At 41.8% G+C, this 17147-nt stretch overlaps 2 protein-coding genes across 3 annotated transcripts in view; one reads left to right on the forward strand and one right to left on the reverse strand.

Annotated features, from left to right (window-relative positions):
* Positions 1–7406, forward strand: part of HLF (HLF transcription factor, PAR bZIP family member) — a 35690-nt gene extending 28284 nt beyond the window's left edge. The window contains exons 3-4 of the mRNA XM_064728460.1: positions 200–420; positions 3303–7406. Coding sequence (XP_064584530.1) covers positions 200–420; positions 3303–3518 — 437 coding nt within the window. The 3' untranslated portion in view covers positions 3519–7406. The remainder of the gene's footprint in view (positions 1–199; positions 421–3302) is intronic.
* A 7349-nt stretch (positions 7407–14755) lies between these two features.
* The window catches only part of MMD (monocyte to macrophage differentiation associated), a 43528-nt gene continuing 41136 nt past the window's right edge, over positions 14756–17147 (reverse strand). For both annotated transcript variants that reach the window (XM_064728618.1, XM_064728620.1), the window contains exon 7: positions 14756–16919. In XM_064728618.1, coding sequence (XP_064584688.1) covers positions 16719–16919 — 201 coding nt within the window. In that variant the 3' untranslated portion in view covers positions 14756–16718. The remainder of the gene's footprint in view (positions 16920–17147) is intronic.

The raw sequence follows: 17147 nt of genomic DNA on the forward strand, positions 1-17147 counted from the left end.
ATAAAGGCCATGAGCACGTCTGGGTCAGAATATGCACCTTGCAGAATGGACAACCTAATATTTAGTAAGCATAGATACCAAATCTGAAGGGAAAGCTGAAATAATTACTGCTAGTAAAATATCTAGAGATCTTCTAGAACCCTTTGCTACAATTACCATATTTTCCTAACCCAGCTGTATTTGTCCTGTATTTCTGCAGGTCAGATCTTGCCAGCAAACCGGAACACACCAAGCCCCATTGATCCTGAGACTATCCAAGTTCCTGTGGGCTACGAGCCTGACCCTGCAGATCTTGCTCTGTCCAGCATTCCTGGCCAGGAGATGTTCGATCCTCGCAAGCGCAAGTTCTCCGAGGAGGAGCTGAAACCCCAGCCCATGATTAAGAAAGCTCGCAAAGTCTTCATCCCAGATGACCTGAAGGTAATTGGGAGCTGGTGACGAGGTGATTCCTGCAGGGTCTCTGACATTGCTCACTGAGGTACAGATTTGGAACATGAATCTGTTTTGTCATGTAAGGGAAATCTTTCCGTGTAAATCTGAGTTTGCTGTAGAATAAAAGTGTTCAGGGTTCTGGATGAGACTGAAGGGAGGATGTCCCTTATTAGTTATGCAACAGTTGAAATTCATGAGCTCAGTATTCATTTCCTTTGTATGCCAGAAACTTCCTGCTTGACCTTGGACAAGCTTGCTTTGTCCCATATTTCCCACTTATGAAACAGCCTGATCATGTTTCCTTTTTCTTCATCCTGTCTCTATTCATGTTTCCTTTTTCTTCATCCTCTGTCTATTCAGCACAGGCTGTGAATCCTTCAAGGAGAATGGAGGACCCTGATAACATACTGAAGTATATTGTGTCTTATTGGGAAGTTTCTGTAGTTCTGTGTTTAATAATGAATGAGAGCACTATAGTAAAAGCTATTTCACTAATATATATTCACTAATCCAGGTGAAAGAATCTAGACAAGTGGTAGGAAAACAGAAGAAAACAGAATTTTTCTGCTGAGAGGTGTGTTTTAATACAATATGTAAAATACAACATGACATCAATATTTTAGAAGAAAGAGTCTGTGCCACTCACTGCTTCTGAGATGTGAAGAGCAAAGTGCATGAAGATAGCAAGAAAATTAATCAACTGACCCAGGTTATCAAACACTCTGAATATTATTTGCAAAGTTGTGTTCCTGGTATGTGCTTTCCAAGAGGATCTCTTATCAGAGGCAGTCAGGGCAGAATTTCATTCTGCTGTTGCTACTGCCCCCAAGGGACGCAGCCTGAGAGCCTGTTGGAGGCAGTGGGAATCCCTGGCTGCATGTGCAGGGAGCCTGGGATGCCATGTGTTTGCACCAGATTGATAGCATTAGGGAAAGAAGCTATTTTTATCCCTAAGCATGCTGTGGTGCGAGTTAAAAGCACAGAAATCACAATTGCAGTCGTGTTCAGGTTGCTGTCACTCAGCTTTCCTTTCAAAGCTTTGCCTGCACCTCGTTGCTTACCTGGGCAGGTTCTGCTGCCTGTGATGCCCTGTTGGGGTGCAGTGCCCAAAGGAGAGGTATTGCTGCAGGAATGGCTGGAGTTTCTCCCTTTGTCACGTCTCCCAGGTGCCCTTATTCATCAAAGCAAGCTTTTGGCAAGCTGTTGGCCAGAGGTGGAGCCCAGCAGTGCAGCACAGGAGTGAAGCAGGAGCTCAGGGTCTCTCATTCCCTCAGGATCATCCCATCACTTGCCCTTGACTTGTTTCAGAGTGCTTGACCCAAGTGCTGCTCCTGCCCTGGCATGTGGAGCCTCTGGGTTTTGGGGGAGGGTAAGCAGATTAGAGCAGTCAATCGTCTCTGGGCTGCATGTGATTTGGAAATGCCAGCCTTACCTCTTTCAGGCCTGGATTAAGGGATTTGCTATAGCAATTTGTTAAAATAAAGAGGGATGAAGCCTAGGTGGCACACTAATAAATTGCTTAAAGCTGATTTTTATGGAGTGAATTGAGATGGGAAATTATAAACAAGATTTGGGTCACAGCTTTTTGCTCCATGCTTGTTTTTTTGGAGGATTTTGCTGGGGCCCATCTACGTACAGGTGAAGAGCCATTTAGAGATAATGCTGGCTCCAGATCAGCATTCCTGCACTCTTTATTGAGCCAAACTGATAGAAAGCAGTTCAAGAGCCCTCCTGCCAGCAGTTGTTTTGCTCCTGCTGTGCCTTGTGCAGCAGCAGAAGGTGCAGAGCAGCAGGATTAGGCTGGCCACAAGGACCCAGGAGTGATGGATGTTTGCTCAGTGCAGCAGAGGAGCAGCTGGGTGTCCTGCCCTGGTCCTTGGGAGCTGCACGGGGAAATGGAAGCATGTTAGGATGGAGAAAGAGGGAGTTTGTACTCTGTGACTTGGCCAGGCAGAGTTTGAGGGTTGAGTGGCTGCATCACTTATACTCTGCAGGGACAGAATTTCGCTTTTCACAAGAGATTCTACCTGCTTTGTATTTCCTGAGTTGTTCCAAAATTCTAGAACTTAATTCAGTTACGAAGCAACATGAAAACTGCCATTTTGCTGAAGGCCACTTCATTGGAAGAGTGGAAAAATCAGGTGAAATTCAGTCCTTACTTCGAGTCTTTGATACACCAATGCAGGAAGGTAATCCAGAGGCAAGTCTTCAGGGATAACACTTTGGAAATGTGTTAGCTTATGAAACCTCAGGGAGTAGTGGACCTATTTCTGTCCAATGTTTTTTTTTTCCACAGCCAAAGCCTATTGCACTAATCTCTGTGGTTGGTCCCAGAACAGCCATGATCACTGTGCCAAGGAATCCTCTTGTGGCGACAGTGGTGCAGACAGGAACATTTTGGGGCTCTGTAGAGTGCTTTGAACATTAAAAAAGAGCAGAGCAGTGGATGAAATGGGTGATAGCAACACAGAGAGTGGACCAGGTGTTGGCTGGCAGCGCTGAGCAGGGCCAGAGGTAACTTGGTGCTGCTGCAGCCGCTGTTCAGGGTGAGTCACGGCACACGGAGGTGGATGCGCTAACTAGGTCAGCCTAGATGGGAGATGGATTGTACCTCCGGAACATTGCTTCACTTTTCCTGGGAGGAATTCCCCGTCAGGAGGATGAGGGGGTTAGTGTAAACATTTTGACAGAAGCATGTGAGGGCACCTGCGCTGCCAGGGCGGATTGTGCCACACAAAGCCGTAACTCCGGTCCCGCCGTGCCACGGGCGACGCCGCGGCCACCGCGCTCCGGAGCGGCTCCCGGTGGGCAGCTCTGCCTCTAGCCAAGTGTAACACCTTTGTTTGCCTCTCTGTGTGTCTCACGAGCAGGATGACAAATACTGGGCCCGGCGCAGAAAGAACAACATGGCGGCGAAGCGCTCGCGGGACGCGCGGCGGCTGAAGGAGAACCAGATCGCCATCCGCGCCTCCTTCCTGGAGAAGGAGAACTCGGCCCTGCGCCAGGAGGTGGCCGACCTGCGGAAAGAGCTGGGCAAGTGCAAGAACGTCCTGGCCAAGTACGAAGCTCGGCACGGCCCCCTGTAAATCCCAGGTGGGGGAGGTGGGGTGTTTCGGGGTTTTTTTTCCCTTTTTTCTTTTCTTTTTTTCTTTTTTTTTTCTTTGTTGCGGGTTGGCATTTGACTAGATGGACAATGTGTTTCCTGTTTGATAGCACCGCACCCAAACCAACCTTTCTGTCTTCAGCACTTTACCAGAAGCAGAAACAAAACTGACTTAACGTTGGTTTTTTTGTTTTTTTTTTTTTCTTTTTGTTTGCGTGTATGTGTCCCTGCGTGTGTGTGTGTGCACACGTGTGTGCCCAGGTCTGTGTCTGTGGGTGTGCATGTGCGTGGCTGTGCGTGTGCGTGCGCATCTCAGCACTTCCCATTTTTATCAGCCCTCTTCAAAGGGTGCCACATTTTTACCTGGACTGTTGAGAACCGCCATAGTAAGCTTTTTATTATATATATATTTTTTTTTTTTCCTTCAGTGCTGCTTCAGAGTAGGGGTTTTATGTTCTCGTAATCAGTTCCATCCTCCTGATTTACTTGGAAAGATCCCAGCATAAATTACAAAAAAAAAAAAGAAAAAAAAAAAGAAAAAAGAAAAAAAAGGTAGATCTCAGTTTTTTTTCGAGAGTAACAAGCTATCGTTTTAAGTCTGTCTAATCAGAAGAGTTAACATGCTAATAAAGTGCACAAATAATAATTTAGTACTACACTGCAGAACTATTAATTTATAGATCGCTTTCGTTGTATTTTTAAGTTTTGGTAATAATTGTCTTCAGATTTAAAAAGTGCTGTTAGACTGAGTTTAGCTATACTCATGATAGATCCCATAATGGCTTCTCTGTAGCTGCTAAGGTTCCTTTTCTCTCCACGGACCCCAGGTAGGTAGGTAGGAGTTGTTGGTAGAGCACAGAGTGTGTTCCTTGCACTGCCTGTACCTGAAGCAATAATCCTGCGTGCATGCTGCCCGGATGTTCCCCGTGGACGTGGGGTGGTTCCCTACCCAACAGCAGCCTCCATGTCTTTAACAAGGAGTTCCCAAAAGTCCCAGACACGTTCCCATGAGCTGGGACACGTTGCCATGCTGGTGTGTCCCTGCCGTGGGGGAGCGCACGTGTGAGGAGCAGGATCGTTGGTTGAAAATGAGAACAAAATTCAATAGCGTCAAATCAGGTCTGATGTTGAAATCAGAGGGGCTTTTCTGTTTTCAGTTAGTTACTCCATTTTGTGATTAAAAGTTGAATAAATACCTAAATTCAGTTGGTTTTTTCCCACGTTTTGTAATATATTTTCTGTGGATTATATCTTGCTGTTTAAAAAAAAAATCACTTTTATTCAGTTAGAAGAAGTCACTGGTTTGCAAAGCCCATTTTTTCTTAGTGATTGTTGTTTTGAGTGTGACATGAACTGATGGTTCTGAACTTCATTGTTTTAAACTGCTTTTGAACATGTATGTTCTAATATAAAGTGGACTTCTGAAAAATGAATGTAAGAGACACTGGTGTATTTCAGAGGGGGATGGTGTTGTCATATACTGTGGTTAATCCGATCAATCTAAGTGTTTACTCTAGACCAAAAGGATAGATATTATAAAATGTATAAAGTTTATACAGAATAATTATAGTATGTTCGTTTTGTACAGTATTTTTCAAGTACAAATACTGACAATGTATTTTGAAAGACATATATATAGCAAAAAGAAAAAGCTATTCCATGTTTAAAATATATAGCAAAGATATATATTCTCCATTATTGTATAGAAAGGAAATGCTTAGGGGTTTGTTGGTTGTCGTTTTCTTCTTTTTTTTTTAAATCCATAATTTTAAGCCTGGCACACTGGCATGTTCTGTGCTTTAAATTAAATTTTTATGGAAGTAATATGGCTTTCCAGGATTTTCCATATTACTGAAAAAGAGAGACTTTTTTTTATTTTTCATCAGAAACACATAAAGAAACTGTTTAACAGGGACAAAGCACAACATGGATTTTAGTCAACTATTGATTGGACATTACAACATTTTGTAATGGCAGAAAAATAATATATAACACAAAACCACTCATCGTAATTTCCAGTCTGCTGCTGCTGCTAGAATCTGTTTCCAGCTGAATTTTTTTGTTATAAACAGCTCAGATCCTGTACACAGCTCTGTGTACTGCATACAGTTAGTAACGTGAGGAAAATATGGTGCTACGTTTTGCTCTCAGTTTTCTAAGCGTTCTGACTTTATTTTCAAACACAAACGTTGTTCATTCCATTAAATCATTATTCATGCTTCAGGAGGAGATGGCTGCAGAGAGCTCAGCATTTTGGTCAGCATTACAGCACCCTTGCATGGATGGCATTTCTCCAGTATTTTTCCACAAACATACCTGGCTTGTTGGTGTCCTGTAAGGTGCAGTGCTTGCCCATTTGTGCAGCAAATGGAGTTTCCGTGTGCTGCAGAAGGTCTGAAAGGCAGTGAGTGATCCCCTGAGGGTCAGCAGGAGGCACTGAAGGGTCAGGAGGGTCTGGCACAGGTGGGTCTCTGCTGCAGCCCCTTGGGAATGGCCCTGGTGTTCCCTCTGGAAAGGGAAGGTGAGCACACAGCAAACTGCAGCAGGCTCCAGTCACCCCCACAAAGGGGAATTTTGCCCCAAGAGCAGGGCGAGGTCACTGGTGCCACTGCTAGGGCGGGTTGTGACCACAAAACTTTGTGTAACGAGCAAATGGCAGCTTGGGAAAGGAAAAAGAGAATTCTTTTGTTTCTTAGGGCAGGGAAGGGGTGGGAAGCGGTTGAAGGCTGGATGTCAGGTTTATTGAGGCACAAGGTTCCTGGCTCTGCCTTGCCCAGCTGTCCCAGAGCCACCTTGGTGCCTCCTCACTGTCCCATCCCAGCCCTGCAGTGTCACAGCTGCCACAGCCTCTCCTCTGGGATGGGGAATTTCTGAGGAGCCCGTGGGGCTTGGGCTCTCCCCAGTTCCCGTGGGACTTGGGCACTCTGGCTGCTCTGAAAAGCTCACCTGGGAAAAAAATTAAAAAAAAAAGGCAGAATGTGTGGGCTTAAAATTTGGAAAATCCCCAAGTTCACTATCCGGGTTGTCTCCCTGAAATAACAATGAAAATAAATAAGGGGAAGTTCAGCTCATTTTTCAGTCCCCAAGGACAGCTCAGCTGGGCTCATCACACCTCTGATGGCTTCGTTGCTCATGAAGGAGCTTTTAGGTATAAGAAATTGTAATTTTATAAAAATAGAAATATATATATTTGCAGAATAATTAATAGCTTATCTAAATAATTCACTGACCTCTATTACACTATAAGCATTGGTAAAATGCTTGTCTTCTCTTTCATTTTTTGCTGAACCTTAGAAGTGGATTTTTTCTTTTTACAAAAGAATGCCCTCTAGAAATCAGTGGGACTGAGATGGATTTGTGCATCCGAGCACCTTGGGGCTCTCTGTGGAAAGCCCGTGGCAGAGGAGGGGGGGTGAAGTCACTAAACCAAGCACCATGGAAATAATTTCTGACTTGAATCCACAAAAGCAAGAAATTCAGAATGCAGGGGAGGAGCCGGAGCAAGCACCAGGGATGGGATCAGTTCAGACCCCTCTCATTTGAATATCTTGCCTCTGTGGGTTTGTAATACCCCCAATTATTGCTTTAAAATTATTTTTGCAGGTAATTTTACAATAGAGATGTGCAGTTTATTTTTATTTTGTTGACTTTTTTATGTGAAGAAAAGAAAATTATATTAAAACTTATATGTGATCAACCATCGTATTTCTGGCAACACCACAAGACAGAATTAAATACAAGTTTAACAAATAGATCAAATTATCTGTATGACAAGAAATGGTTTGCATCCTGTATGCTGTTCAGCCCAAATCTTTTTTTTTTTGTCTGTTATTCTTAATGTTTAATAAACTTTTAAATTTTTCTTCTCTCAGCTGTGTGCTTGTTTTGGTGTATCAGGGCTTTTGGGAGGGAATTTATCTCCCCCATCCTCTGGTCTGTCCCACCAGGGGATGGATCCCAGCTGCCACCAGGGTTGGGTATAACCACAGCAAATGTGCATTTACAGGAGATTAAATAATTCAAATTATACCATAATTAGTACTGTTTACTATTTTAACAAAAATATTTTATATTTATATATAAAAGTAATAAAGTGGTACAGTGGAAGCACCATTTCCATGTATACATTATACACTTTATATATTATGAGATGTGATCGTGTTTTAATTCACTGTAAATTCATACAGTAAATTCATAAAAATGCTGCATATCAAGGAGAACTTTTTATTGTAGTATGCAACATAACTTATTAATTTTACTCTCCATTATAGGTAATATTTTATATGGACCACATAACATACGACAGGCTTTTAGATATCTAGTTTATATAAAGATACAGCCTGAGAGAGAAAAACTATAATTCAGGACTAACCCTTCCTGTATACAGGTTATTAAACATGTGTGCATATGTATTTGTATATTTATAGCAGGGTATAGAGCATGATATATAGGCACACCTACCTATAAAAGTCTGCATTTTAAATACACAGTGCCTGTTGTGCACAAAATGTATGTTTTAATAATACACTGACTCAGTCTCCCCTCTGTGTGCATGCTTTCCTTAGTTTTAAATATATAGCTGTAATATAAATTAGTATATTTTAATACCCACATTAAAGATATGTGTGTATATAAATTTATAAATATATAAACTAAAATTTCATTTTCTTATGCCATGTTTATAATAATTGCTTTTAGCTTCCTACTTTTGTACACCTTTATAAATATATCAATAAGCTTTATTAATACAAAAGTTTTTAATGAGACAGAGAGTGTATTAGATCCAATAGCCACACATACATGCACCTACACAAGCACATTCATCTCTGTGCATCCATAGAGTATGCACTGGCTAATTATACTTTCATAGAGAACATTTAACAGCACTTATTTTATTAATAAACCTTTATAACTTTTTAAAAAATACATATTGATTGTTATAAAGGATGGTTTTGCCATATATGTTATGCACAAACTGATATTGCTACAATACACAAACTCAGCGTGGGCACACACATCCTTGTAGCTCTTTCTCTCTATGTTTTATATATTTACTAGTTTAATAACTGTATCTCATTTAGGCTGCCACAATTTACTACTTGAATAAAACTTTTTAATACACAAAAATATTTTATTGTTAGGTCTGAATTATGCATAAGAGATGTCCTAATATATGTACACACTCACCAGTGTGCCCATGTAGCTCTGGGTGTCTATAAACTGTGTATATATATATATAGAGAGAGAGAGTTTATATACATAAAAATATATAGATCTATATGTATATATACACTCTACATATATATATGTAAATATATATATGTAGTATGTCCATATACTGTTGTATACACTGATATAAACTCTGTTATATTTTCATACAGCATACTTAGCAGAATTTAATAATCTAGGTTAATATTTTTATATTCCAAATTATGTATTTTATTACTGTAAAAGTCTGATTTTACTGCACATTCTATATTATGCACACACACGTATGTATACACACACATGTGCACTCCCTCTCAGAATTTCTGTCTAGTCAGAAATTTAATTTTTATTTCCATATAGCATATGGAAAAAAATTAAAAAAGGTTTCTAATATTTTTGCATGAAGATTCTTCTAAAAATTGCCATCATTAACAGGTAAAGATCTGAGTTTAAAAATAAAGTATATGTTGTGCACCAAGATGTGTTTTAATAACCCTGAAACGCTTCCTGTGGCTCTCGTGCTCAGCCCCTGTGTACATACTGAGGTTTCCATGTACACACTCAGCACAGGTTTAAACAAAAGGGATTTATTTTCACCCAGAGACACGTGTATAAAACGATGTGATTTAAAGGTTAAAATTCATATTTTCATATTGTTTTAAAGGCTAGATTTACATTTTTGATTTTTTTTCAAAAATATATAAAGTAGATTTTATTATGATGAAGATTAATAAATGTTATATGGGACATGGCATGCGTTTCTTCTAATACACACACTCACTCTGTCTAGGTGTTTGTGCACATTTATCTTTACATGCACACAACTAGAGACATTTAATAATTATATTTCACACTGCCAACTCAACAGCATTTTCTTCATTAACATGGATTTAGAGCTTTTTGTATCCACATTTTATTGCTACAAAGATTATATTTGCCATATATGTTATTTATTATGTACAAAATATAGTTGTTATAATGCAGAAACGCACAAGACCTACTTGACTGCCTCTGTGTGTGCTTTTAGCAGCCTTATTATTACATTTTTATAGTAAGTATAGAACAGATGATACATAAAACACATTTTTTGGAGATGTTTTATTTCTTGTTTACTTTGTATGACCAGATTTTCATATATTATGAGGTATTTTTTAGTACACGTTTACATATTCAGAGAAAATTTAAGGGGTACTATTAATGCAGCATAGTTAGTAGCATAAATATACTTTAATATGTAAATATTTAAAATAAACCATCTCCTCTCCACCCCAAGCCCAGGAGGCACATCCCAAACACATCTTTATGAGGAGCCAAGTGTTTATTTGGAGTACTTTTCCAGAGTTTTTGCCACTTTGGGGTCCCAGTGCTTTTGCTTTTGTTTCAACCCACCTGCTTTGACTTCAGGGTAAATTTGGCGGATTTAACATCTCTGGGGTCATGCATGGATTTATTATCCAGAATGGATAACTATCCCAGAAAATCCATTATTAAAAAAAAAAAAAAAAAAAAAAAAACCCAAAAAACCAATAAACAAAAAAAACCCCCACAAAACCAGAAAACCAAAAAACGGGGAAAGTCCTGAGGTGTTCCCTTGGCCGGGCACAGCCCCAGCCTTAGTCTGGCTTTGCTGTTTCTTTTTAACTCCTTTCACCCCAGTCCCAATTTTCATGGAACCTGTGAGAACTTAGGAATCTTTGAGATGCTTTAAATCCTCTATCACCCTTGCCCAGCTGCTTAAAAGAAATTAATCCGGAGCCGAATAAAGACACAGCCATACCCACGGCAAATCCGGATGGCAAAAAACGAATCCTTGATATTGCATTTAAGGGGAATAAATAGGATTTGTCGTTGTGACTGTGACCGGTGCGTTTCCGCGGCGTATTGGGATTTTTTAAAATATGTAATCGCTCCTAAATGCAAAAGTGGGTGGGGAATGGGAGAGATCCATGGTGGGAATGTTGAGAGTCCCTCCGAGCCAACAGCAGAGGTCACACAAGAGCCGAGAGCGGCTCCGAGCGCTGGGATTGCTCCAAAGCAGCGCCGGCTTTTCCTCTGGAGCATCCCCGCATCCTCCCTCGGGTGTTCCTGATCCTCCCGCCTCGCTGCAGCCGCTGCAGGTGGGACCCGGGGAGATCTGAGCCCCGGTGGGACAACACGGTGTCAGTGACACACACAGTGCCAGTGTCACACAGTGCCAGTGACACAGTGTCAGTCACACACAGTGTCGGTGTCAAACAGTGTCCGTGTCACACAGTGTCAGTGACACACAGTGTCGGTGTCACACAGTGTCAGTGACACACAGTGTCAGTGTCACAGAGTGTCCGTGTCACACAGTGTCGGTGACACACAGCGTCAGTCACACACAGTGTCCGTGTCACACAGTGCCAGTGTCACACAGTGTCGGTGACACACAGTGTCAGTCACACACAGTGTCCGTGTCACACAGTGTCACACAGTGTCAGTCACACACAGTGTTGATAGTGGACCCCTGGAAAAAGTTAAAGATAGAATCTAAAATGTTAGGCTTTGTGCTTTCCCAGATCAACTGCAGTATGATAAATTATATAATTGTTAGACATGTTTATTGTTTAGTAATTAAATGTAATTATTATATAACCATAAGAAGAATAATGAGAAACTATGCTGGAAATTCAGAGAGGGGCTAAATTTATGTATGCAATAGAACAATATAAGTTTAATAATTAACATGAAAGTTGTATAATCATAGAGTATAAAACATGATCGTTTCGGATGTATGGTCGGAATCAGATTTGGGTTGAATATACCCCAATTCCCAGAGCTCTAATAAAAAGCACTGCATATAATCCCCCATGATTATGTGGTTTTGAACGCTAACAGTGCCAGTGTCTCACAGTATCAGTGTCCCACAGTGCCAGTGTCACACAGTGTCAGTCACACAGTGCCAGTGTCACCCCAGCAGTGCCACCGCCCTGCCCGAGCCCCTGTCAGACACCGGGGCAAGATTGAAGGGACTGAGTTTGTTGAAGTCCAGGGCAGAAGGAAGCAAGGGAAGAAGTGAGTCTGCAGCTACAGAAAACCTGCCTGGCAGGGCTCTTCTCTGAGCTGCTGCACACAGGACAAGGAGTAACAAGCTTAAAGTACAGCAAAGAAAACAGTGCTTGGGCAGCCAGAAAAAAACCCAAAATTAAAAGGGCAGCAGGTGAAACATCGAAATAAACTGCCTGGGAGGATTGTGAAATCCCCATTATTAGAGGCTTTTTAGAACAAGCCTGTCAGGACTGACAGGCAGAGCCCATCCTGCCTGCAGGCAGAGGAGGGGTTAAAAATATCTCACAGTCCCTTCAATCTTTATTTTCAGTGTTTGAGCAGAAGGCAGATTAAGCTGCTCAGCATCAGCTTCAAGACAAAAGCTGTTTCCATTCAAACATACTCATATATTAAGACACATATTAAAAAAAAATTTAATCTTTCCCTCCTGGACCAATCCTGAGCTTCCCATGTTCATGGGTTTTGATTAAAGAAGACAGTTGATTTCCCACAGCAACAATGTTCAATCCTCCAGCATTTAAGATGCTACAAAATCCTTGCTGGCTGAATCCAACAGTGCCACAGGTTCCCCATGTTCAGTGGGTGTTGTGGGTTGGGTTTCAGTGTTTCAACATCCAGAATAATTGCTGCTCTCCATCCAAACATCCCGTGGGCTGCTCTGAATGTCCTGCTGGAGAATGGCTCAGTGCCGCTGGCTGTGTCACAGGAGCCACATGCCACATCTGGTCACACATCTGGGCCACCCACCCGACAGTGAGGAGGTGCCTGCTGCAGCTAAAGCCACTCATTCAGTCTCTACCAACAGCTTTGCACCTCTGAAAATTTAAGGGAGATTTGTAAAGGTACCTAGAGGATTTGGGCACTCAAATCCATGCCAGCAGGGCTGGGGCTGCTGAGCAACACAGACCAGATCCCTGTGAGAGCACATGAGCTTCATTAGCCAGTGATGTGACTTAGGTTATGAAACTGGCCTCTGTGCCAGCCTTTTGCAACAGGATTTTGGTTCCCCAGCTTATCCTCAGGAGGCAGCACCCTGCTTCTGCAAGGGAAACAAGCACTGCCACCCTTCCTGCACGGCACAGACAGCAGGAGTGTGCCTGGGCTGGAAACAACCCAGCGATGGACACCCAGCTCAGAGCCAAAACACCACCCAAAGAGGAATCTGAAAACTTTTACCAAGAGAGCCCTGCTCTCCCTGGGGCTTTGACCTGTGAGTGGAGCTCCTCTGTGTGTCCAGCTCTGTGCTGAATTGGGTGTTCAGCCCCAGGACAGTGACACCACCCCACTGCTGCTTGTGCCACTTGGGCAGTGCTGGCAATGCCGAGGTAAAGGCATCCCAACACTTCCAAGAGCCAGGATAAGCTGGGGAACCAAAATCCTGTTGCAAAAGGCTGGCAGAGAGGCCAGTTTCATAACCTAAGTCACATCACTGGCTAATGAAGCTCATGTGCTCTCAGAGAGATCTGTTCTGCTGAGAAATCTCAGGTGTCTCATGTCCATTCCCTTCCCTCTGAGAGTGGCTGGTGAATTTTTTCAGACAAATGATGACTGAAACACCCCCAAGCAGCAGGATGGAGGAGCACAGTGGTCAATGGCACGGCTGAGAAGGGGAAGGCAGAGAGCACCCACACCCTGCAGGCAGCTCTGCTGTGCCATCCTGATCACTCTTTTGTCAACTATTTTTAGCTTTAACCTTATGGCACCTATTGATGGGTGAAAGCAATCAGCAGCACAGCCCAACATCCTGTGCTCTTTAAAAATAGCAAAGCATGGAGAAAAGATTTAGTCAAGCACATGATGTGACCATGACAGCCTTGGCCTTCAGGGACATCTCGTGGCTGAACACACCAGACCCAAGTAAAGAATTGTGTAGAGGTTCTGAGCAGGAGGGGCATTTAAGCAAGAAAAAAAAAACTATGAAAAATAATATCTTCTCTTTAACTTGCTCATTCCAGCCCCAGGAATGTGCATTTTACAGAATATCCTGAGTTGGAAGGGACCCACAAGGCCACTCAAGCCTCCTTGGAAAGGACTTCCTCACCCAGAACTGGGAGATTCTTATCATAATCACAAATAATTCAGAGGAATGTGGAGCAGACAGGATTGGAACAGGAGCCCACCTACCTTTAGATCTCTTTTTGTTAACAGGAAGAAAAATTAATATTGTCTTTGGGCATTCCTCACTGTTTATTTTAAACCAATACGATTCAAACAACCAGTCTAATGTAAATACTTAAAGGCAGCCCTTCATTTAATAGAATTATTTTTTTATGCACAGGATATTGTGTTATAAAAACATGATCTAAGAATATATGCAGTATTCAAAGTACCTGCTGCATCCCAGACATCTTCTGAAATGTTTGCTATCTCTGCTTTATTTAGATTCAGCCTACTTGTTGCACTTTTAAAACCTAGAGGCATAGAAAATACAGAAGCAAATGCTTTTAAAAACATTTGCCTTGGGAAGACAAAGAAATCCCATCTCTGTTCTGCAGCATGCATTACTGGAAAAAGCACTATCCTTACTCCTGAGAGGAATCAGCCTCAAGAGCTCCAATTAGATGGAGGGAAAAAAGAAAAGACTAATTGATATGCTTGCTTTCCAGACAGAAACACGTTTTTAGTTCAGCTTGTCTATATTTTATGCAATGATACTCCTCCAGGGATAAGAGCAAAATTATGTATTTCAATGTTCTAAGCTGAAAAAAAAAATCCAATATATTCTTATATCCCAGAACAGCAAAAGGGAAAAGCAAGTTCTAACTATTTACCAAAATTTAGACAGAAATATATCTTTTCCATAGTAAAAATTGAGTATTTTGGATTACAGTCTTAGTGTTTTTAAAGCATTGGCTGAGCAGACATGAGGGTCCTAAGGTTCAACTCAGGATCCCTTTTGTCAGGAGTGGCCACAGTGTCAGTCTCTGACTGCCCTGCCCAAATGATGGAGAGGGAAAAAAACAACCACCAGGAAAACAAGAGTTTCCAAATTGCACCAAATGTTTATTGTTAGTCTAGTACATTCAATATCATATTGACTAGAATACAGTAATTCAAAATGTTTTTGGCGAATTGAAACTTTAAAAACCATTTCAAACACTCCGAAAAGCAAATGCCATGAAAAATTAACTTAAAATTAAAACAAACATATTCAAGCAATAGTTTAACTTTCGACTACAAAAAACCTTTACATGTATTTTAGTGGTTTTAGCAGTACTGCATTTCAACAAAATATATGGACTCACAAAAAGTGGAAAATATTAAAATAGACACAATGTTAAAAAACTGAGGCATCCAGATCTGCAAGACTGTTGTGGCAGAATCACCTGCCCAGCTGTTCCCTTTGCTCTCTTTTGGGGCAGTTTGAGTTTGCTGTGGTGCTGCCACCTCTCTGATCACCTGCTACCACCACAGAGCAATTCTTCAATGTCTTGAATTTAAAGTTTGTCCCTCTGGTAAATTCCCTATACAAATGTTAATATTGTAAAACTGTGGCCCTCTGGCAAATCTGAGTGAAACAGGACCTTTGAAACATCCCTATCTTGCTATTTATTGTTTGCAGACAGGCAATATCCAGAACAAAATCTGAAAAAGGCAACACATTTTGGTTTTGTTTTTAAATACTGACATGTAAAACTGACTAAATTAGAAAAAGGATAAAGTCAATCTTAATATAAGACATTCATTACGTAGTGGGACAGGATACAATTATTGGACAAACAGGATTACAATGACTCTTCTACACTGGTCACCTGAGCACATCCTACAACCATGCCTTGCTACCACAGCTGGATTTCCTGGACAGACAGACAGTGACAAAGCCCAGCCAGGCTCTGTGTGAAGCCCCAGATGACAAGTGACACTTACCACATCCTCCCAGCTGTGCCTGTGAAGGTCCCTGAGCTCAGGAGCTCAGCACTGCTCTGCCTGCTGCTTCCACCTGGGTTTCCCAGCAGAACCACCCCACCAAACCTGGTGGGCCCAGTCAGTTTAAGCCCCTTTGGAACCCCAGGTCTCAGTGCCACGTGTGTGTGTGTGTGTGTGTGTGTACAGGGGCTGGGGAAATGAGGGGCCCTGGCGGGGATGGGGGACATTCCCCATCAGCCCCCACCCTGGGCAGCATGGGGACAAGCTGGGAACTTGGAGGAGAAAAATCACCTCAGCTCTTCATCACAAAGAAAGCCAGCTTAAGGTCTGGTTCAGTGGTACTGGAAATGAGCAGAATGCTGCCATGTTAGAACTCGGCAGGATCACATTTAGGTTTTAGTTTGTAAAAGTGGTTATTACAATTACAGCTGCAACACAAACTTCAGAAGAGGTACAATGTTTGCTCCTCGGAACAGGGTGTGGAATGTAACCATTTCTTGCAAGAGTTTGCAACATGAATAACTGCATAGATGACAGTTGTGTGTCTTCAGTTCAATAAATGTACTTTTAAACTTTACAAAAAACACAGAAAAGTTTCTATAAAAGTCACATTATACCAAGATAATGGGTGGTAAAAGTAGATTAGTTGTCTCTGATTCATGTTTAAGAAATGACTCGTGGAAAGGTGATAGAAACCAATTTCATGTCAAGAGCATTACATTTCCACTATTGCACTGACTTCACTATTAGAATCACTAATTTAGAAAAATTCACGTAGTTAAAAACTGTAAAATCAAACTAGCATACAAAATTTGTTTGTAAACATCAGGTAGCCAGTTCTGCTAACGTGGAATGGACTCTTGGTTACTGCAGTACAGTATCTTGGTTATTTACAGCACTTGCCATGTGATGGGAAATGGCAGGACACAAACATCAGTTCACAGTAATTGTGTTCACAGAACTACCAAAGTCAGTGCAGTTTTGCTGTGCAATTTTTCCAATTCCCCCCAATTCTTTAAGTCAAATAATACTGCTACAGAGGCCAAGTGCAGATTAATTATTTTTTTTTTCTAAGATCTCATAAGTGACGGATGATGTCTGCAGGACTTCTGTAAAGGTACTTCCAAATGGCATAGTAATGGACAGCAGCTGCTGTGGCCACGAAGAGGTGCCAGATGGCGTGGGCAAAGGGGATCACTCCATCACTCTTGAAGAACACCACGCCCAGGCAATAGATCAAACCTCCCCAGGCCACCTCCTGCAGCCCCTCCGTGTTGCTCTGCCAGGGAACAAGCACAGGTCAGGCTGTAAAGGGGGCAAAGAGTATTTATGGACAGAATACACAGAGCTTTCCTCCCCCAGGCAAAGGGAGCTGGCTGTGACAACTCTGAAAATGTTTGGTTGGGACAGATGGACAAGTGAGAAATGCAGTGTATTTATATTACACTTTGTGAAATGCACAATAATGTGCTCATATACCATGTCCCCATAGCACTAGAGAACTTAT

This window comes from Zonotrichia leucophrys, chromosome 18 (genome assembly GCF_028769735.1).
Source record: "Zonotrichia leucophrys gambelii isolate GWCS_2022_RI chromosome 18, RI_Zleu_2.0, whole genome shotgun sequence".
Lineage (NCBI taxonomy): Eukaryota > Metazoa > Chordata > Aves > Passeriformes > Passerellidae > Zonotrichia > Zonotrichia leucophrys.